Here is a 23,032-nt window from a genome sequence, read left to right on the forward strand (position 1 = left end):
AGGAAAACGTATTTTTTGGTTATGATTTCACTATCAGATCATAGGAAACTGAGTTCATTGCAGGCATGAGGTCAAGGCTGAGTTGATCCCGACGCCAATGATCAGCTGGCATCACAGGCTTGGTTTATTTATAGAGACCCATGATATCAAATTAGATGAAAAGGAGGAGAGGGAAGAATTGAGCTTTATTTAGAATAAGTGTCTCTGGAAGGCATCTACTACCAGTTTTCTAAAGATATAAGACAATGTCATGGGTTCTGTCTTTGCCTTTAGAAAAATCAGAGGAGGAAAGTAAGATGCTTACAAACTACTGTGGTTGTGAACTAATTCAAAGGGCCCCATCTTCATGTGGAAGTAAAGTAACCTGAGAAAAATAATGCATTTTGTTCATTTCCACTGCTCTTTCATACAATCCAATACACAGACCCTAGGGGTCACTGACTCAGCTTGCCATACTAATTGGGCAAAATGAAACAAAGAAAGGGGTTCCCCCCCTTTTTTTTTCTCTTAAGGACAGGCCTTTATTACAACTATTTGCAATATAAAAATAAAACATCACATGCTAGAGGAAAAGTGGAGAAATGTAAGCCTCAGCAAGAACCCCACAACACAAACCCCTGGTTCCTGGGGTTTCTGCAATGCTCATTGAGGGAAGATCTTTTAAGGAACTATAAGAGCCTACCAATACGCTCATTATGATCCATGCAGAAAAATCCCACTGGCCACTTGACACCCACCAAGATACCAAGAATAAAAAGAAAGGATGTCAGAAAAGTATCCACTTTCGGGTTCAGAATCCTTAATCCAAGGGAGGCGGTGACTATAAGAAACTCTTCGGTGAAACTGACATTTATTAAGAATCAAGAACTGGAACCTTCAGTAAAAATGTGGTGAGCAGAAGCTCTTGGGCCCTTAATATAGTTTATCTTTCACATAAAGGTATCTTGAAAACCTTTACACAAGTCCTTTATGAGGGAATAATTTCTGAGCTAGGGCAGACAATGCTCTTTCAAATCCATTCTCAGTTCAGAAAGCATTTGTAAGGAGGATTTTTTCCCAGCCACCGCATGAGGAGTGTGTGATGCCCTTGGAAATCTCTGTAATTAACAATAAGCTCTTTCACAATTGAAAGTGGACCCTCATACCCTAAAGTAGCCACTGATGCTTCTATTTCTGACCTACACCCTTCATTTTATGCAATGTCTTTGTAAAAACCAAGGGCAAGAACAACCTGGAGAAAAATTTTCAAATTTTGGACCAGAGCCACCAAATCAATAATGGCGGAACAAAATGAATTATCAACCTCCACTGTTTCAATCACAGGGAAAGGCAAGGCGTTAGCCAAAAGAGAAACTGCGGTCAATGTTAAGAAACAGAATGAATTGACTTTGAGGTAGGCTTATATCTAATTAAATGAGACTGGGGGCAAAGTCAAGGTAGACTCATCCGCAGCTGATAAGGAAGTGATCAGAGGCAGGTGACTCAGCTCAATTGAACTGCGTTTTCCAAGCTGGGAGGGAGAGCAGAGTGTGACAGGGGGAGATGGAAGACACGGGGAAAACGGCAAGTTTTTCAGAGGTGTGTTTTCCTTCATCCTGGGACTGTATGCATTACATATCTCAAAGTCTCACCACTAGCAATTAAGTTGCCATCAACATCCGAGGGTTCAGCAGGGCCCAAAGGAACAAAACCCCAACTGTGGGGTGACATACCAGTTAAATGCAGACCTGGTGAGGTATTCCTACCACTGGTTTCTAGTAGTGGAGCCAAGACTTTTGAAACATTGGCCATGCACCTAGAAGCTTTATAGTGAGACTGCACTTCCCAGCTTGGGTCATATCATCAGTATATGATATCCTGTGAGTCTGGGAGGGGTACACAAGGTATTTCTAAAGGCAGAAGATACTCCTGGTGGCTTCTTCACGTATTCCTTCGAGACTTGGCATTAGGATAGTAATAAAATGACATCCAACCTGACGTCTGCCCCAGCGATGATGACACCCCTTTTTTGGAAGAAAGGGGATTTCCAAGCATTCTGGGCACTACCCTGAATTGGAAATAGATATGCTGCAAGAGCCCCATTAGCATCTGCTTTTAGCCTGGAGGCCTCTTCGGGTACCAAGAGCCTAAGCAGGAAAATGAAATCTCCCCACGTCCACCCCAACCTGTGGTTACACCTGTAACCTGCATGAGGGAAAATTGCCCTGAACTTTCACAGCAGACCCTCAGATTAAAGAAGGAGCAGCTTTCTTCCACTGTGCCCTGAGCCTTACCAACACATATTAACATCTCCTGCTCCATTGCAAACACAGTGTTCTTTAAATGCGTATAAGTGACACCCCGTGCTTTTGAAACACTCTTAAATAAGCCCAGGATGACTCATCATTTTCTGGTCCTGTACAGCTAATTATATGTTCAAACTCCCTTCAAAAGTCACAAAACCTATCTCAGTATTCTCGATGCTTTTAAACGGCAAAAGGGTTAGCCACGAAGGGGTGGGCCTAGCAAGACCACTAAGAAATGAACGTGAACACTGAAAACAGCCTTTGGCCCTTCTCTAGACTTGAATTCACATGAGTTGTGCCCGCCCTTATCAGGAAATTATAGATCTTATTATTGGGGAACTGGGTGGCAGGTGCCAAAAACATTTAAATGCACTCCATTTCCAATTCATGAAGCCCATTGTAGCTTGGTATTATGGTTTTATTAGATTTGTGCATTTATCCAGGAACCTATTATTATAATAAAATACAAAATACAATTATTGTTTTCTTGCACTGAGAACTTCAGAACTATCTAACACTTTATTGTTCCCCCATCAAAAGAACTCCCAAGTTTGGATTTTTTTTTTCTTTTTTAGAGTTTTAAAGAAATGTCGCTTCCTCTATCTACTTTCCATAATGGTTCCTACTTTATGCTGCTTAACAGGAAAAGAAAAAAGGAATTGAGAGGGAGGCCATAAGTCACATCAGTTTTCCTTTAATTACAGTATTATCCTTATATTTCTCATATTTTCTACCCTTATCTCTGCCCAGCCAAATCTCCATTCCTCATTCAGTGCTCATTAATTGAGATGGTGTTTGGGGAAAGTTGATATATAGATATGAGTTTCATATGGCCGAGTGCTCACCTACTATTACACACCAAATGGAGTTCAATACCCGTAATGGTCAATTTAGCTACTTGTCATATGATACCCACTCCTTCACCCATCCCATACCGAGGCTCTCACAATTCCTCTTTTCTCCTCTCTCTTTCCACTTCATGTTATTATTTTCTATCTTTATCAGAGAATGAAAAACGTTTTAGAAATACTGAGAGGAATCACATCAGATGTGAGGCACCACAAAATTATGCTCGAATCACTGATTTTAGAGTTGGAAGGGGCCTTATAGATCATGTCATCCAGCCTGTCATTTTCCAGATGAGGATACTGTGACCCAGGAAGATCACACCACAGTTAGGGACAGAAGTCAGGACCTGTCACCTACTTTTTAGGTAGCTACCAGTAAGCCCTGACTCTGTGCCCAACACACAGCTTGTGGCAACATCTCCCACAGTCCTCGAGACATGAGGTAGGTGCTAATACTTCTTCCATGTTAGAGATGGGGAAACTGATGCACAGGGAGGTTACATAATTTGCCCAAAGACACACAGATAATAAGTAGGAGAATCAAGACTCGTTTTGTGTGATTACAGAGCCTTACCTCTAACCACTACACCGAACTATCCTCACAATATTTCCATGAGCTACCCTTACATTTAGTTAGCACACACCCAAATAAATGAATAATACATCGTGAGTGGCGCTATTTCACAATAAATAAAATAAAGCGTAGACTCTGCAATGGAAAGGCATGGGTTTGACACTTGGCCCTGTCATCGATTATCTAGGGAACTTTCAACAAGATCATTAAACTCTCTGAGAGTACGTCATTGGCCAAATAGGGGTCATAACAATGCCCAGCTCAAAAGGTTATGGTGGAAGCCAAATAAGATCATTCAGCCATTCATCAGCTATACACAGAGCTCCCACTGTGTCAGGTGCTTTTAAGTGCTGGGTACCCCACATCACTGCTCCTGAGCCCTGCCCTCAACCTAAACCCAAAGCAGCAAAACAGGTGCCTAGTGACAATGGAGGAGGGGAAGGGAGGAGACCGTAGGTATGCATTAGCAATGGATGAAGAGTCTGTCTCGGTCTGTCTTGCTTTCTCTCTCTCTGATTCTCCGCGTCTCTGTTTTTCTGCATGTATGTGAAATATAAAGAGCCTTACAAAATGTAACTCCTTATATTGGTTATTGGAGTGATTATATAGTATAAGAAGGTTTCCCTTTCTTAAGAATCTTTTACCTAAAACCTCCACGGGGCATTTTCCCAATCCAGATGACCTCTTGAGTGAATCTGACCAAGCCAAGCTGTGTGTGTGTGTGTGTGTGTGTGTGTGTGTGTGTGTGTGTGTGTGAGAGAGAGAGAGAGAGAGAGAGAGAGAGAGAGAGATTACTGATTCCTCATATTTTATTGACTTCAACATTCTTTGGAAACTTTTACCTTATACTTTCTATGGAGACTTTCCCTGTAATTTATTAAGAAAATGATGATCGTTAATGCTCGAGCCCTTACTATGTTTCAGGCACTGTACCACCATGGCACGTGGAGTATTCTTAGACACAACTATTAGTAAAAGGAGTTGAACATCAAGTACTTCATCAGAAATGTAGACTCCTTACTCTAAGGAAGTTTGCATTGGAAAGTCGGATTTAACTCACTATGGCTTTTTTTCATCCATGCAATAACTCTTTATTGAGCACCTACCATGGACCAGGCACCATGCTGGGCACAGACTGTGCTTTCCCAGGGCTCACAGTCCCATAGGGGGAACAAACGTGCTAGTGAACTATGGTGAGAAAACTGGGAGCATGCTATAATGGAGGTGAAGCGCTGTGGGTACCCAGAGAAAAATGGTGTGCTCTCTCATGGAAAATAAGGTGAGGTTTTCCAAGTGTTCCTTCAGAAAACAGCCCAGACAGGTAAGAGCTGCGTGTGTGTAGTTCTGTCTGCCTCTTTACCACTAACTTTCTGTGTGATCTTGGGCAAATCGCCCGACTCTTCTAGCCCTTAGTGTCCCTATCTTTAAAGTAAGGTGAGGGACATAAAATAAAGCTAAGGAGACCCATCCCTCACAGGGTTATGAGGATCAAACACTTCCGCAGGAGTTAGAATCTAAAATCCACACACGTAAGGGGAAAAGAGTCGTGTAGGCAGAATTCATGCTGAGCTCCACACTAAGTCGTCGGCTTGCCTTTGGGAGTGAAAAATGCAGTGTGGAAAACAAACCACTTTTCTCTGAACCCTGGAATCTCACTCACTGTGGCCAATGAGTGCACACCCCAAAACAAACATGGGAGCACTTGAGTCTGCACCCCCTCCCCCAGTGCCTCTCCATCTCCACCATGCTCCCCACCCTTCTCATTGTGCCGAGCCCGCCCTTGAACCCGAACCCAAGGCAGCAAAACAGGTGCCTGGTGACTGACAGAGAAGGAGCAGACTGTGGGTTTGCCTTCACTATGGAAGAAGAGGTTGTCCCTGTCTCTCTTGCTTTCTCTCCCTCTGACTCTCCATATCTCCGTTTCTCCACATCCTCTGCCCCCACATCTCCCCCGCCCCTGCACCCCCACTCTCTCCCCCATTTTAGTCATGAATTCCAGTAAGCTAAATGAACGGAAGGTGGCATGCACTCTACGTTAAAATGCTTTGCATCAATAGGAAGTGTAGTACAAATGCCAGTGACTGTTATTAGTAGTTCAAGTTAGTGCCATTAAAAGAGTCCCCATAATTTTCCAGAAAGGTACGTCTTATGCTGAGGCCCACAGGAATATATAATAGACTTAGGAAGAACGAGAAGCCAAGGGGACGGAGTCTTAAATCAGAGGCTGGGAGACACAGAAATCCTTAAGAAGTTCTGTGTGTCAGGTGAGAGGGTTTGAATGCCTACTTCTCTTTTAATTATCTGATGCTCACACCACCCTCCTTTGTTGCCTTCAGCTAGAGCTGATAAGGAAAGACACCAATAAATATCTTGGCGGTCTGAAGGGAGAAGCCATGTTTCATGGGACTCCCTGCTTCTACAGCTGTTGTTAAAATATTACTGCTAATTAGCTGGCTAGTTATATATAAACCCTTACAAAGGAGTATTTTTACACAATCATAAAATAAATTAAACTACCAAAAATTCACGCTGTTAATTAAAATAACCCCTGTAGGAGGGGGAAAAATCGCTACAAGGCTGAGGTAAACAGGAGGCAATTTCACAAGCACAAACTGATTAATTTTATTTCCCATTACATGTATTTGCTAATATCATCAAAATTAGAAAATAAAGCAATTTTGCCTTGATAGTAGTTCAAACAGAGGCAGTTCTAGCAGAGGAATGTAGCTAGTCAGATACACCCTTGGCCCTAAGGCAGGTCCCCTCTATCTGGAAAGGGTAAGTGGTTTCTCAGCAGAGACGCTTCTCAGGAGGGACACCCACGAGGCGGGTGAGAGAGAAAGGGGCGTGTCTTAGTGTGGAGGAGCGGCCTCCTGGAACTCTGGGACCATGGGCGGCATGACTTGTCACACCACATCTCCTGTCCATCCATACGAACATTTGAGGACACAAGAGAAACTAGGATACAGAGGGGTGATGGGAGGGTGTAGAAAATGTATAACCTGCCCCCAGTTCCAGGAATGGCCAAGACCGTTTCCTCCCAATTTATTAACATGTTTGCATATTCTCTCGCTCAAGGATCCTGCCCCAGTGGAGCTGTACTTTTCTAAAGTTTGTGGATAATTCCTGTCTTGAAATCATGACCCAAACCCTTTGTGGATCGTTCTCTTACAAAAGATCACAAGGGGTTAATCAAAAAGCCTAGAAATTACTTTTGTAACAAAAAGTGCTATTTAGGAAAGAATGAACTCAACCTTCCCGTTCTTTGGCTCTTTGTCTGCCAGCCAACTTAAATGACAGACTTTAATTCAGCTGGAGAACCCCTCCATATGCACAGCATTTTAATCTCCCCTGACCACCCCACTCCCAGTTGCTCAAAGCAAATAATCACCTGAAAATATATTCCTACAAAACCTAAATACACTCTTTTATATGCCTTTTGGTCAAGAAAAATCCTCAATTGCCTTGGACCCATAGTGAGTCTGGTTATTTTATAGCACCTTTATGTGGGGTGTATTCATCCTTATACCCCTTAAAATTCATCTACAGGCTCCAGCCCTGTTTAGCACCTAGTTTTATGAGATGGCTCTTCACAAAGACTCACCGGCTTTGTCAATGGGACACCAAACATCTGGAGGAAGAGGCAAAATTTCAGGCCTAAATACAGATGTTTTATCTGTGTGACTCCAAACATCCAGATGTTTAGGGGGAAGAAACAGCATTTTATAAATAATACTCTGCGTTTGACAAAGAAAATGAACAGGTGCATGAGCAATCCAAAAGAGCAGATAAGATGGGAAATACTAATTGTCACCTCTGTACATGCTGGAATATTTCTCCGCTGGAAAGTTGTCTTCCAAAGCCACATTTGTGTACAGATCAACGTTAACATTCGCCAGCACTTCCCCAGCTATCAGGGAAGCAATAGTCAGGGTATCTGCAGCACGCGAGTCCTGTTGATTCTCTCTCCTTCACAGCGCCGGCCCATTCCTGCTGCCCCGGTGATCTTGCTCCTCATCCGGCCCACCGCACAGCCCTTCCATCAGAAGTTCCGGCTTGGGCTCTCCACCTCCCCACGGCAGCCCCGTGAGCCTCCTACAACTCCAGCTGCGGATCTCGATCTCGATCTCCCTCTCCACGTTTCCCTGATGCCTCATCGTCCGAAGGGCGCCCAGCACCACGGCAGAGTCTGCAGAGCTCTTGGCCAGCCAGCCACACCCAGCCTGCAGCATGTCCTGAGGCTCCCCACTGACACATGGGCTCCAGCCTATGAAGGAGAACATGCTGTGTTCCGGAACGTTCCCGCCTATCTGTGTAGTTGCAGTTTCCCTACCTGGAACACCAGCTTGGAAGACGCCCACTCTTACTTCATGAGGATTCAGATGTTACCATCTGCGTGAAGCCCACATACGGCCTCACCAGCTGGTTCAATGGCTCCAGTTTCGGGGCCCTTCTGGCCTTTATCTCATTATCTCAGTGTGTCCTCTCCAACCACGGATCTGATTCTGGTCCACATCTAACCACAACCAAGTCTGTCCATTTTGCCCCCTAAATAGCTCTTAAAATCCCTTCAATAGCCTTGATCTTAAGGAAAAGGCCAGAATCTATAGCTCCTGAAGCCCTGCTGGCCCCATCCATCTCGGCTTTCTGGACTCCGGGCCTGCTGGCCTCCATCACTCCCTGGGCCCCCATGTTTGCCCCATGCGGCAGCCCTTCAAGCCCCCTGATTAGGGTGCTAACCCCCCGCTCCCCTTCCAACCTCAGGACCTTGTTAATGCACACTCCTCCTTCAACAGCTCAGAGAAAACCATCTGCTTGATGGAGAAACATTCCCCAGTCTCCTCTTTCCACCCAATTTGAGTGGTTTTCATGGTTACATACAGAGAACCAAGCTCCTTTCCCTCACTGCACTTAGTGCAATCTTATTATATATTGATTAACATGAACTTTTGATTCATGTCTTTCTCTTCTATTAGACCTCAAGCTCCATTGACAGCAAGGATGGTGTTCTTGCCCCATCGTATCTCCAGCTCCTATCGAAGTACCTGGTTCATCATAACTGCCCATAAGTGTTTGCTGAATGAATAAATGAATTATTTGCATCCATGCAACACATCACTATGACCACAACTTGCTCCTTAAGGGCAGAAGTTAGATTTTACCCATATTCGGGTCCTGGCACACAGGGCATCCTCAGGATGCACTTGTTGAAGGAATACTGACTGCAGATCCAGAGAGGCAGATTTCTGTGCCTCTAACAAGTAGAGTGGGCAGGTCAGCATTGGAGCATCCTCATAACAATGAGCTCCCCATCTCTGGAATCATTCAAGGAGAGCACAGGTGGAACATGTCAGGAATGGTCTAGAAAAAATTCAACCAATGGACTCAACGATCTCTCCATCCTTTCCAAACCTCATACTCTATGGTACAACTAGAAAGAGCTAGAAAGAGAAAGAGAGGTCTGCAGAACATGAGTCAAACTGTAACACTCCCCAGAAAGGAGAGTTTCAGGACAAATGGGAAGAGGAGGTTCTTGCCAAAGTTTCTGTAATTGTTGGCAAGTAGCAGACTGGAGAGGCTCTGGAAAATATGTGTGTGATGGCTGGAGGACAGATGTCAAAGGTTACAGTCTTAACTCCCTTTCTAACTACTTCTGTCTACTTCTTCCTTCTTAGCCTGGCCCTTCTTTCCCGATTTAGATACAGCTCAAAAGGGACTCAGACTTTGAAGACCCAGGCAGAAAACTGTGCTAGTCACATGGAATCATTTTGACTGTTTTCTCAGCTGTTTCCCAAGAAAACAGATTTAACATTTGTCACCCTCATTCCTGAATAAGGAAAGCGATTTCACTTTCTCCTCAAGCAAAAACCACAAGGTGGATTTGGCATTTGTGGAGTGCAGAGCAGGGGTTTGGATTAATGGCGCATCGAGGGTTTCTTTGTTTTTGCAATCTTTCTGTATTTTCACATTCAAGAAGCTAACTGAATTGCCCAGGCCTCTTCATGGGGCTTCGTAACAGAATGATCCCACCAGGAAACTGTTCTCATCCACCCCCCTCAACACGTCTCTCCATTCTCCCAATTTCACGTCTCTGGCCATAATTAGTCACTTTCTGGAATATAAGAACAGCCGGGGCATAGAAGGAGAGGGGAAGAGCACAAAACACATGGCAAAAGGGGTTCACCGGATGGCCTTTTATGTCACTGCACGTCTACATTGACAACCATAATATTTCACTGATCAGTTTACATAGTCGGATCATCAATTCTTAAGCATGTATCATATGCCGTATTCTTTACACATATTAGTTTCACTGATTTTCAATTACCTTATTAGTTAAGTATTATGATCCTTACTTAACAGGACAAGGATTTAAAGCTTAAATAAGCTAAATATCTTTCCCAAAGTACACTGATTAGTGCCAGTTAGTGTTGGGGCCAGGATTCAAACCCAGATTTTCTGCCTCCCCATCCAGATCTGACCACCACATCTGTACCTCCTCAGAGAGAGTCGCCGAGCTCTTTCATTAATGAAGACCTAGTAAGCCGTCACACTAGATCAACCAGGCACAGTTTTGCTCCCCGGGGGGCATTTGGGAAGGCCTGGCGACGGTTTTGGTTGTCACAAATGGGGTGGCTGCTACTGGCATCTAGTGAATAGAGGCCACGGGTGCTCCAAACATCCCATCATCACAGGACGACCGAACAACATAAAAAATGACCAGGTCCGCAATGTTCGTGGTGCCAAAGGTGAGAAACTCTGCACTAAATGTCGCCATTATGAGGTACAATGGGTTCTCTACCACCAACGTGGTAGGTACAATGCATCTCCGCCTTCTGTGTTAGAAAGGGGAACAGCCTGTAACTTCCTGACACACAGTTATATGCTTAATGATGTCTGGAATCGGCCAATTCTTTTTAAGAATGAAAGAGAAAAGAGGAGGAGGGAACAGGGAAAAAAAAAAAAGAAGAAGAAAAGGAAAAAGAAAAAAGAGAAGGAGAAAACTAACATTAGGAACCTCCACTGCCGTATTCAACAGCTGGATCACATTACATGGAAATCAAGCCCCGGTGACAGCACAACAGGCCGCTTTTGTGTCTTCATGAATAACGCAATGTGCTGGGTAAATGCTTTTCCCCATTTAGAAACAGGTAGTTAATGAGAATCAAAGTGATCAAATGCTGTGTACCCCAAGGTTACTTACATCACGGGCCTGGGTGGCCCGGAGCTCATAAATAAAGCATCGGAGCATCTTATTTTAGTCCCGGTCAGATAAGCGAAGGCATCATGTGAACAGAGCCCACAGCGCGATATGACACTGAGCCTGCTAATTCCAGGACCTCTTGGAATGTGACATTTCGAGAGCAGTACACTGAGTTCATGCCCTGTGGAGGCTCCATGGCCCACCATGCCTTAATTTTCCATCATCTCCTTGATTCAGCTGCTGCGAGAGAAGGCTGTCACTGAGCTGGACTTTAAATTATGTCAAGCCCACTCCCTACTATGCAGAGGTTAATTTGAGGCACATTTGCAACTTATAACTCTGATTTACTCATTTGCTGGCACAAGGACCGCACACAGCTTGAGAGCCTGCCAGCCCGCCAGCCTGCACAGACCCTTCCCTCGGAAAAGGTTGGGCCCAAGTTGCGACCGAGCTTGGTAGCTCAAAAAACAGCTGCTGGACAATGTCGGAATATGGAGTCGAATATAAGAAAAAAGGTCTACTCTTTCCCTCAAAGTTTTACATATAATTATGTAATCATACCCCTATTCAGGTACTTTGACATAAATTGGGCTTAATTAAATTGTTGCTAAATTGTTGTTTTAATATTAGTTCCTGGTTTGTTTGCTGTTATCTACCCAACAAGGCCTGGGAGCGCTCTCTCTCTCTCTCTCTCTCTCTCTCTCACACACACACACACACACACACACTTATGCTCAGTCATATTACTGTTACTTTGAAAGTCATGAAAATGGTTTCTGTGAATAATTTCTCTATTTGACAGGATAATGAAAGATTTCCAAGAGCACTTACTCATATGGGATACAAATGGTTGGATGAATAACTCTCAGGTGATAATTTGCTGGTGTTATTGTTTCTTTTCTCACAGACTTCCTATAATCTGATAATATCAATCAAATAATATATTCTTTGCATGAAATAAATTCTCCTTACTACAAAAACAAACAAACAAACAAACGGCTCCCATAGTACATATATTTCCCAGTGATCTGGGTTTTACTCCTTCTCATCTAGATCCTGTGATCTCAAGAGAATGTCTTCAATAAACGTTTGTGAAACTTGAACTTGGGGTGAGACAGATGGTCTGAATTTCCTACAAGATTGTGTAACTAGTTAGTCCTTGACTAAAAACTACAACGAAGTCACCCATGAAACCATCTTCTGAAAAAAGGGACACTCTGCTGTGATACTCATCTTCTCTCCCACTCCACCTGGGACCTCCTCAGGAGCCAAATCGTCTGCCTCTAACCTGCTTCTCAAAATGGGGGCCTCAGAATGCCTGCTTGTTAGAAATAAAGATCCTTGTCAGGGTGCTCGTTAGAAATGGAGATTCCTAGCTGCCATTCCAAACCAACGAGATTTGAACGTCTGAGGGAATCCGCACGTCTAGCAATACCTTCAGGTGAAAGTGGTTTTCTGAGTCTCCAGGAATATGGATTGAGAGGGCAGAAGAGAGAAAGCAGAAACATACTATTAATCAAGCCTCCCTGGGACAAGGGATGCAAATGACATCATTAACTCACTGCATTTGAAATAAACTAAAGTCAAAAATTTCACGCTAAAGACCATTAGTTGGCTAATGCCCTACATCCTCTCAACCTACAAAATAAATTCTGGTCCTCACAATGACTACCCTGAAGTTCTCCAAAAAGAAAAACTCAGTGATATCGTGTACACTAAGGCATGAAAAGAGACATAAGCATGTTTCCACGATATACTTTAGCATAAATTTCCAACCAAAAAGATTTTAAAAAAGAAGTTTTCCTAGATAAAACTCCACGAACCTACAAAATATTCTGATTCTTAAAGGTTTTGCTTACAGGTTATTTGCTTATTTGCTTATTGTCTCTTTGGTTTTCTATCCCTCCTTATCATCATTGTGATGACAGAGTAAAGTGACTTTAATTCAAAGTTCCAGATAAGGCTCAGAAGTAAAACGGTAACATAATCTACACCAGAGAGATCAGCTATACATTCAGAATTATACCCGAACCCCCCATGGCACACAGAGGGACTGCCAACTCCAAACACCTTTGTTAAACCTTATTCCAGGTAGTTGCCAGGATTGGCTGAGTAAGTGTATGCAGAGTGTTTATTTAGCACACTGCACTCATTCATTATGATTCTGTCCATGGATGTGGTCATGTGAATGGACTCACGGGGCCTGTTGCACCTACCAAAGATTTCTGCCAGCCCACAGATGAAGGGATCTGGGGACACAGATTAGAATTCAACCATTCCCACCAACCAAAACATAAGCACTTATGGGGGAAGAACCATGGCTTCCGTTTCTATATCTCCCCCCCGCCCCATTTCACCTAACATCTGGTTGGGCATCTAGCTAGCCCCTGAAAGATACACGTGCCATGCCAAGAACCATGTCCTGAGGGTTAGATCCAACCTTGGTCTATGACTACAAAGGCCAAAAAAAAAGCACATTTTGAACCCTCCACTTCCCACACAGCACCATGGATTTCTTGCCCAAACACTCAGAAATAAGATGGCAGCCTCTCCATACGTGGAGAGAAAGTGAATCATCAGCAAGCTCTTTGCAAATTCAGATCCTTTTACTTCGTAACCACAAAGAAGGAGAGTGTCCCATCCTCACCCAGGAACCATGACACCTCTGCCTGGAACCCAGCTGTATTCGAAATTTACCGAGTGGCCTTGGGCAGCTTATTTAACCTCGAAGTCTCTTAATTTCTTCAGCTGGAAAATGAAGACGCTACCTACAGCAGAGGCACAGTGTTTCAAGGTTAATGCGTGAGGCTGATACCGAAATGCAACATTTTAGGGGGGAATGTCTCATTCGGGGGAGGAAGTCAGTCACGGCAGTGCCCTTCTGGGTGGTTGTAACATATGCAGGATTGCAAAACTGGGCCCTAAGATCAGTAGCACATATGAGGAGTGCAAAAAGCCATTCGCCATACACCTCCTGGAGTCTTTTATTGTTATTGCCAAGAGGAGTTGATAAAGCAAACAAAGCAAAGGGTCAGGAGTCCTAATTTATCAAACATATTGATACAGATCTGATATTGACAGGCAACGGGCCACTTTTAGATTCAGATCAATAAATCCATCTCATAATACAGTACAATCCCAACACTTCACCCCCAAATCCATCCATCCAGATATTAGAAATCCATCCTGCTTTGCCTGCAGTCTGTCAAATGTCACCACAGAGCGCTGAAGCCACCCTGCCAAGTCTATATCCTGAACTAAATCCCAATGGAAACTTCCCAGATATAAATAACCACTATGAACATACAGGGAAGAAAAATAGCTATGAAGTTTCACTCTTACTTTTTTTTTTCCTTTTAGCCTGTGACAAGTAAAAATCATAGAGTTACTCACTCTCCAAAAACAATCTAAAGCCAGAAGGTTTAACCAATTCAATTTTCTAGTCACTGTGACAACTATTTTCAGCTGTGAAACAGCGTTTGGGGCACGTCTACGGGCCTAATCCCACGGCGCTTTCACGGGCAGCCCCTGCTGGAAACTCTGACCGCAGCTTCTGTTCCTGGACTCACTGTGGGCGGTGGCATTTGATGACACCCAGGGTCTCATGGCATGAAGACAGAGTCTTTATTTACAGTCAGAGAGGGAGAAAGCTTCCCTTCTACTTGCGGCTGAGATCCTAGGGAACTGGCTAAGAGGAAATTCTAGTTTAACAGGAGGGGAAACCCACCCAAAGTTTGCAGGGCCGGGGAGAGAAGCATAAAGAAAACAGAAACCCGAGCTCGGACATTGGAGTATCTGGACTGAAACATGCAGAGCCGAGAGTGTGCAGTCTTAGCTCGACCGTCTCACCTTCCCGAGCCTCTATTTCCCCACTGTCAGGTAAAGTTGGCTGTTGTAAGAATCAAATGCCCCTAGCACAACACCTAACACAATCAGGGCGCAGTAACTATTTGCAGAAACATAATCTCAAACAAGAAATGCTGAATTCTTGACATCACTCATTAACCAATGGGCAACGTGTATTTATGAATGCATACCATCTGCCAAGCACTAAATGGTGGGAATCGAGAGGCAAGAGGAATGGAGACGATGCTTGTTCTTATTAGAAGACAGAGCAAATGCACAGGAATGGATTAGGAAACCAGTCATTTCTAGACAGGAGACCCAGGTCTGGAGCCCAAGGGGCAGGCATCCACACCAGGTTTGAAGGACTGTGGAATTATCCAAAATTTCTTGCCCAGAGGTGGCTGGTTAGATTCTGGTCTCCTGCAATTCAGAGACCAACGCCTGGGCTCGCCTGCCCAAGGAATGCAAACTCACTTTAATATTAGCCTCAAACAGGTTGTTAGGAAGGTAAATCTGCTGCATACATAAAAGCCTAAGCATGGATTGGTTTAGGATTATCTGGGCTTTTAGATTTTTCTGACCACATCCAAAGGAGAGATACAGGGGCAGATGCAACTGCCATTCTGGAAAGCTGAAGATAGATTAAAATGCTAGGTAGAGTATTAAACTCTGTCTCCTATTGAATTGCATCAGGCATTTGCATCCATGGGGCACGGCCTCTTTGAAATCTGTCCTCATGCACAATAGAAAGAAGGAGAAGAGGAAGGGGTGGTGGAGCAAAGAAGAAAAGAAGGTAGAGGAAGGACAGGAGACAGGGGGAAGGCGGGGGAGAAACCGAAAACTTCCAAAATAGCCGAGAGCCCAGCCTGGCCCCACCACAGACCCTCTGGGGCAAGGGGGAGTTTTCCCCTCTCCTCCCCAAAGGAACTGCAGGAAATGGGAATGAACTTGGCAAGCTACACTTCCCTTCCCCTGGCTCCCCACCTGAAGGGAAGCCTACCTGCTTCTTCCCTAGAGCTTGAAGGTTTTCCTGTGTGTTCCATAGCAATGATTGGGAGGCTAGGGTCCCCCGTGGTGGCTCCAATCTCTCCTTGCCCCAGAATTCCCCAGGCCAAAATCACCCGGGGACCACCTACAGGATTGTTATCATATGAGATCCTGCCCCTGCTATTATTCCTTTTATGTGACTCATTTAAATCAAGGTACTTTTTAAAACTTTTACTACTGTTCTAGGCAATAATATCTGTAAGAGCATGGTTTTTACTGTGTTAGTTGTATTTTCCTAATACACATTAACTAAATAGTTATTATTATAATAGCATAGTGGTTAGAAGTACAGGTGCTGACTGTTTAAATCCAGGTTCTGCCACTACCAGCTATGTGACCTTGGACAAGTCCATTAACCTCTCTGTGCCTCAGGTTCATGGTCTGTTAAATAATAACACCTTCTTCATAGAGTTGCTATAAGGATTAAGTTAGTTAATATTTGTAAAATATGTGTATCATCTAGAACCTTCTACACGAACGACACTTTTGGGAACGCTGAAGGCATGAAAGCGTACACCATCTGTTACCTCAAGGTGGGCTTACACACTTCCTCTTCTTTGGAACGCTCTATTGCTCCCCCTCCTCCCTCCATCCAAAAACCAGAAACAAAACCAACAGATACACACTCTCTCATTCCTGCCCTCTTGAAAGCCGACCTGTCATAAGGTCCATCTTCAATGGCTATAAGAGTCATTACAACCACTTATTGAGCATCTATTATTCTGTAGGCCCTGTGCTCAGTACCTTGAGCACAATTGTCTAATTTCATCTTCATTCTTCCTCTATGAGGAAGACCCAGGCTTAAAGAGAGGAGGCGATTTTCCTAAGATCCTACAACCAGTAGGTAGGCAAGTTGGGATTCAAACCCAGGTCCATACTCCTCCCAGCCTACGCATATCCCGCTACGCCATGAGGCCCCACCCCCAGAGCCCCTCTTCCAGGCCCCATCTCAGCACCCAGCCAGCCCTGAGCTTTCTTTCCCCTCCCCTTGTGGGACCTCCCCCACTGGACTTAGGCACCACTTTAGAATGTAATTACTTACCTGTTTGTCTTTCCCCCTCTATTATTCAGGGTAATCTTTTCTGTTTTAAGCATTGGGGAGAAAATCATTCTAAAATGCCCCTAAACTTGAAAAGGGGTTACGCTATCCTGAGCTGAGATTAAGAACATTTTCCCTACAATTCCAGTCATCTTTATCAACACCAAATATTATCATGTTCTTTGATATAAGTGTGACTTTAGGGCAATTTTTCTCTGCACGTTATGGGGTGTCCCTCTCGGGAACTACTGAATCAGAATCTCAGGCTTAAGGACCAGGACTTACTCAAGTTTCAGAATGACTGCCTTAGGCAATGGCTGGGCATTTGACCCTGCTTCAAACTTCTAGACACTGAACTGTGTTTTAGTTCTTGTGTCTGCTTTTCATGGTGTTCCTGACCTTTCCCACCCGGCAAGCTGACGGCTATCATTCCTTACTGCCAACCAACAACACTGCATGAATTTCTCCTGTTCTATCTTCTAGCCACCAATGCTGTGGCTTCCAAACTCCTTGTGTTTAGCTCTAGAACACATTCCTGAAAACTGGTTTTTAGGCAGATGCCAATAAAAAGCACACAATCTCAGAGCCATCCCAGCGGAACATGACTGACTGAGGCCCCGTCCCAGATTCCTAAGGCTTCGTGGAGAGCATTTTCAAAACCACTGAAATAATGCAACCATCTGGCAGATCTTGCCACAGTTTCAGAGACAGATACCTTACCTTTTATAAACATTCAAGATTATCAGAAAGGGATTTTTTTTTCCCATGAGAATTTGTCAGTATAGTCCAAAGTCAAGTGTATATTCCTTTTTATTTGAGAGGATATCATCAGATTTACAAATAACCTCTATATTATATTTGCAAAGTCACCCCTTACAGTGAATACTCTTAAGGTGGAAAAGGATGGTCTCATTTTATTAGTAATTGGACTACCGTCTACTTTTGAAAGGCTCTCAGAAAAATAATGGTCAAGGGAATTTGTCTTTTCAAAAAAATCTCTCTTCTGTGAAAGAGAATGTCAGAGCATCCAGAAAAACTTCCTAACCGTTAAAATTTTAGGTATCTTATATTGGCCATGTTCTAAATATGTTAGTCTGTTAATAGCCTAAAAATTAATTTCAAGCACTAGTTTTTAAACTTGAAAAAAGATTAAGCCAAGTTTTCTTGCTGCTCTTTTCGGCTTTTTCTTCCAAAATTTATAATTTTGAGGTGCAGAATTTAGGAAGTAAATCTAACACATGTGCACCGGAGGTGGGAGGGAGGAAGTTGTATGCATTTCTCTGCTAAATTAGGACAAGGTTCCAAGTCATGTCTATGGAGAGAGATAAACAATGTGACTGAATATTGATAATTAATTCATGTAAGTACAAAAGTATGCAGAGTGTTCCTTATAGTAACCTTTCAACTCTTTTTGTAGCTCTGAAATTTTTCAAAATAAAATTTGGGGGAAATGTTCAAAAGCATGTACAAATAAAGCAGAGTCATACATGTAAGACTAATAGAGTCAACAGGCCTGGACTAGGGTGAAGAAAGTAAGTCATCTGAGGTGCAAAATTTAAGGAAGTACCTGTAGGAACCCTGAGAGTGAGTCCTCCTCAGCACTGGCACAACTCTGACAGCAAGTGCCTCCTTAAGTTTCACACCTTAGGTGTCTTCCTTGTTTTACCTTGTCAATATTTTCACCTGCTTTCTCAAACTGACTGTAGCAGTCCTAGGAAGAAAAGCTTCAAGTCAATTTCATCCATGCATTCCTTCACTCCTTTACCCTCCAAACATGTACTGAGTCCCAGCTACGTGCTCCGTGACTACTCAGCTAGGAACCCATTCTGCTAGTGGCACTCAGCCTCACCTTACTCTTCACCCGTTATTACTTAGAAAGATCTAGAGGGCACCAGGGACACTCTCCGCGAAATGACCCTCAACTCCCACCACCTGGGCAGGCAAGTCAGACTTTGGGGGACTTCCTGTTTAATTTCACCTTGTCTAAATATAACCAACTAAAAATAACCTGAAAGCAAAGTGTCTCAGAACCGCCAGAGAAGCGGCAGAAGGCTGCAGGGGACGCGATGTGAAAGAATGACCTCAGCCTCCCTAAAACGCTGCGATGATTTGCAACATCAGCAAGTTGCATATTGTGATGAGAAAACAAAGTTTCCAACTATTTAAATTCCATAGTGTATTTAATTATGCAATTATCTTATGTATTAACAAGCTCTAGGGCTCAGCAGCAATTGCTGAGATTTTTGCAGTGGGGAAGTACAGAATTTATTCTTTCCCGCAGCTGATGACTTCTCATGAGTCCGTCCATTTTTCTGGGATTTTGGAAATGGTCCTACTTCTGAACGGCTTCATTCCGAAACCCAACGCAAATCACACCCCACTTTTGCCACTCCAACTTTGAAGCATGACCCCACTACAGACTGAGCATATTTCAAGGGAAAATGTCTGCAAATTCACATCCCTTTTGTTTTCATTAATCACTTTAGGCTCTTTCCTCTTTTGAAATTCAAATAAATATAATGTAAATATAAATAAAAAAGCACTTGTACAAATTACATATTTTCAGTGATGTGAACACAAATACATCCTTGTTCATTTGCTTAATAGGGACTTGTCGCAAAGGATTCATGTATCAGGCTGCAAAAGCCAGAGTATTTCATCAAAACATCTAAAATAGGTATGCTGTGATATTATCATGCACTTCTATTTGCCACAGTTACCCCAGAAAATATGAAACGTAATCATGCAAAATTAAACATTCCATACATTTTCTATTCATCTTCGAACACTCTCCCTCTACTCCAAAATAGGCTATCACACTTCCAAGTTTACAGGGACAAAAAGTGAATCAAATTTCTCGTTTCTGAAAGCATTACAGGTAATAAGTCTTTTCACTTAGGGCTTTTCATCCCCGAATCACCAGGCTCTTTACAAATAAAACGTAATTAATCCATACAGTCGGCTACATCCCTACCCATTGGGAATCCTCCTTGCTGATAATCACTCACGGAGAAGCCATACCTGCATTTTCTCAAGCTAAATTTGGTCCAGGCTATTAGGAATGATGTTTCATTTACTGGAGCATGACCAAGAGGCACAGTCATAGGTAGAAAAGCTATTCTCCCAAATAAGTAAGAGTTAAGAACACAAACTCTCAACCCATCGATTCTAGCCTGGGGTTTGAATCCCAATTTACTACTTTTTAGCTATGAGGTGATGGAGCAAATCCCTTCTGTGTGTCAGTTTTCGTAGTGGTAAAATTAGGATGATAATAGGACCTATCCCATAGGTTTATGGGGGGAATGAAAGGAGTTAATGCATGTAATTCATTAATAGCATTGTTATCATCTTGTCCCACCTGATACCTTTTAAAGCCATTTCACAACAATGACTTCATTGGGGTCTCCATCTTCCTGTGAAGTAATGGAAGCAGATGCTCTTAACCCCATTCTATGGGTAAAGGAAGTGAGATTCAAAGAGGGTTACTGGAGGTCAGACTAGAACCCCTGGAACCTAGTCTAGTATTCTTCTTTGTCTTTATATCCGGAACAAACTATGACCCAGAGGGGTCCCTACTTATTTTGGGGCGGGGGGATGGGGTCTGATTTCAAACAAGGCCTGGGAAGCATCTTGTTGCCAAGGCTTGTCTTGCATAGCAAAAAAAGACCCAGATCAGCAGAAGACACATCAACAAGACTGCCTTAATCATGATTTCTGCTAACTACGAAATGTAAGTTAATTTCATGCCTTGTATTCATAGACAAAAAGGTTCAGAGCTGTTTAAATTCTCTTCAGCCCAATGACAGTTAGTAAACAGAAGGCTTCCTGTTCTAATGCTTGAAATCACCCTTTGTATCTCAATATATTATTTATGCACTCAGCTTAAAATAAACAGCAACTCTGAAGTAGGTGCGTGGGCTCATCTAGTACGAACTTTTTTTTTTCACTCTGACAGTTACTTTAAAACATCGGTAAACAACCTTAATTCACTTCTAACGAATTAGTAGGCGACTGCTGTGTCTCCAGGAGGCAAGTAGATTGTATTATTAACCAAAACAACTTTCTCCCTGTCAATCATCTGCACCTCACAGGGGGATGTGGGCTTTGCTGTCTCATTACTCAAACCAAACCATGGGCACACGTGATTCCAGGCAATTTCTTCGAGGTCATTCTCTTCTGTACCTTTGATTAGATCTCTTGACTCTGGGATACAGAATGGGGCCTGGAGAAGGTAGATTCTCAGTACTGCTTATTAAGAAAGATACAGAAAAATGAGAACCTTTAGAGGGGTAGAGAGTTGGGAAGTCATGGTATGCGAGGTCCAGTTGTTGAAGGAATGGAAGCTAACAAAGAGGTCAATTTTGGGGGGACCCTGATAGTGCCACCAAATACTTGAAAGGATGTCACTCTTGAGGAGAAAGTCTTATTCCTTGTAGATGCAGATAATAAAATTAGGACCCAAGGGTGGAAGATACATGAGGGTAGTTCTGGGTTCAACTCAAGAAAGAATCCTGTAACTGAAAAGAATTGCCTCTTGAGGTAGTAAATCTGCCCCTAGAAGTTCTGGGGCACCCATCAGTGGAATCTTTAGAGTTGGCCAAGAAAAGGCACCAGATGAGACGTGTAAGAACCCTTCCAGACATAAGATCCCACAACCCCATGAATCTCAGTAAAACAGGCTTCAGAAAGCAGTCACAACCATTTTTAAACTCTCTATATGAGTATTTAAGGCATGACAGCTCTTCTTAAAAAAAAAAAAAAAAAACAGAAAAATACCATGGATTAAGCACTGGGCATGTCACTGGCCAGTCTACTCTCACACAACGGCAGGGCATTTGGCTGACTTAGCAAAATAAAAAGATGTACCATTCAGTGGGGAAAATCAGATGAGGCAGTTGCTTTAGTATTGTACCATTTCTGCCTGCCCTTTGGCTTTGTGGCTTGCAAGCCTTGACCATTCCATGGACCGGAGGCCACTCCCAAGTCACCTGGGCTGTCACATGATCCAGAAGAGGTGCTCCACACTTCACTCACCTTGCTAGTTGGCCTCCTTCCTTTATCCCAAGTCTGGAAACACAACACTTCGCAACTTATCTAAGGGATGTCTAACTTAGTTTTATCGTTAACAAAACATTGCTCACCTCAGTGAAACATTCAGTCTCTCCCCGAAACCAATCATTTCTTTGATACACACACTGACTGCTCAAAACACAGAGTTAAATGCAAATTAAAAAAAAAAAAAACAGAAAAGAAAGAAAAAGGAGAAGAAAAGGAGAAAGGTGGTGAAAGAGAAATAAAGATACCTTGCGCTCATATCCAGAGTTTATATCAACATGTTTACACAATTTGCAGACATGTATTCTTCCAAACTGTCTGGAAAACATTGCCAAAATATTTTGGGGAAGTGAGTCAGGCTTTTCTACATCCAACATATCGACAAAACATTAGAGACTAGTTCAGAAATATTAAATTCCTCAAAGGAAGTCAGATTATCAATCTTTGGGTGTGAAACTTGGTGTTACTGATTTCCTAATATGGCAAGAGCAGACATCTGGTATTTGCATTTTGGAGTAATAGAACATAACATGACAATAATGTGTTATACTTACAAAGTACCCTTCATCCATGGGGCTCCAATTTTACCAATATTAGTTCACTGATTTTCGCAAAAAACCTGAAAGGCAGAGGGTAAGTTTGTGTTACCCCCACTTTGCAGATGGGGATATTGAAATGTAATAGGCGAATAAATTATTGGTCCATTATAATGAGAGAATTCAGTAACGGAGGACAAGAATTACAATTTTCTCCTTCACCGTCCCAATGCAAATTGACCACCCATCTTCCCCTTTGGGGACTGTTTTTTCCCATGTAATTTCCACCACAATCTCAATGTATTAAATACATTTTTGCCCACAAAATACAGTGCTGAATGTAACCCTTGGTCTTATGAGCCCAGACACCAATATTCCTTTGATACCAGAGGAAAGGTTTGAAAAACTTCCCATATCCAGTTTAAAACACGGAAAAAAAAAAAAATTAGATTGACAAAATACAACCATCCAACTAAAATTTGGCCTGAAAATAATGTTACTACTGTTCAGTTTGTTACATACTTATGTTCACATGTCAGCATATGGACTTGTCTTTAAAAATGATTCCAAGGAAGTCAGAATGCTTCAGAAGTAATCT

General features: G+C 42.9%; 1 protein-coding gene across 3 annotated transcripts in view; it reads right to left on the minus strand.

The window, feature by feature from the left end:
• The window catches only part of PPARGC1A (PPARG coactivator 1 alpha), a 638,991-nt gene that overhangs the window by 434,932 nt on the left and 181,027 nt on the right, over window positions 1-23,032 (minus strand). For 2 of the 3 annotated variants that reach the window (XM_027599469.1, XM_027599466.1), the window contains exon 2: window positions 22,453-22,517. The exons of the other annotated variant lie outside the window; for it this stretch is intronic. In XM_027599469.1, coding sequence (XP_027455270.1) covers window positions 22,453-22,470 — 18 coding nt within the window. In that variant the 5' untranslated portion in view covers window positions 22,471-22,517. The remainder of the gene's footprint in view (window positions 1-22,452; window positions 22,518-23,032) is intronic. 3 annotated transcript variants of the gene reach the window in all.

This window comes from Zalophus californianus, chromosome 2 (genome assembly GCF_009762305.2).
Source record: "Zalophus californianus isolate mZalCal1 chromosome 2, mZalCal1.pri.v2, whole genome shotgun sequence".
Classification (NCBI taxonomy): Eukaryota; Metazoa; Chordata; class Mammalia; order Carnivora; family Otariidae; genus Zalophus; species Zalophus californianus.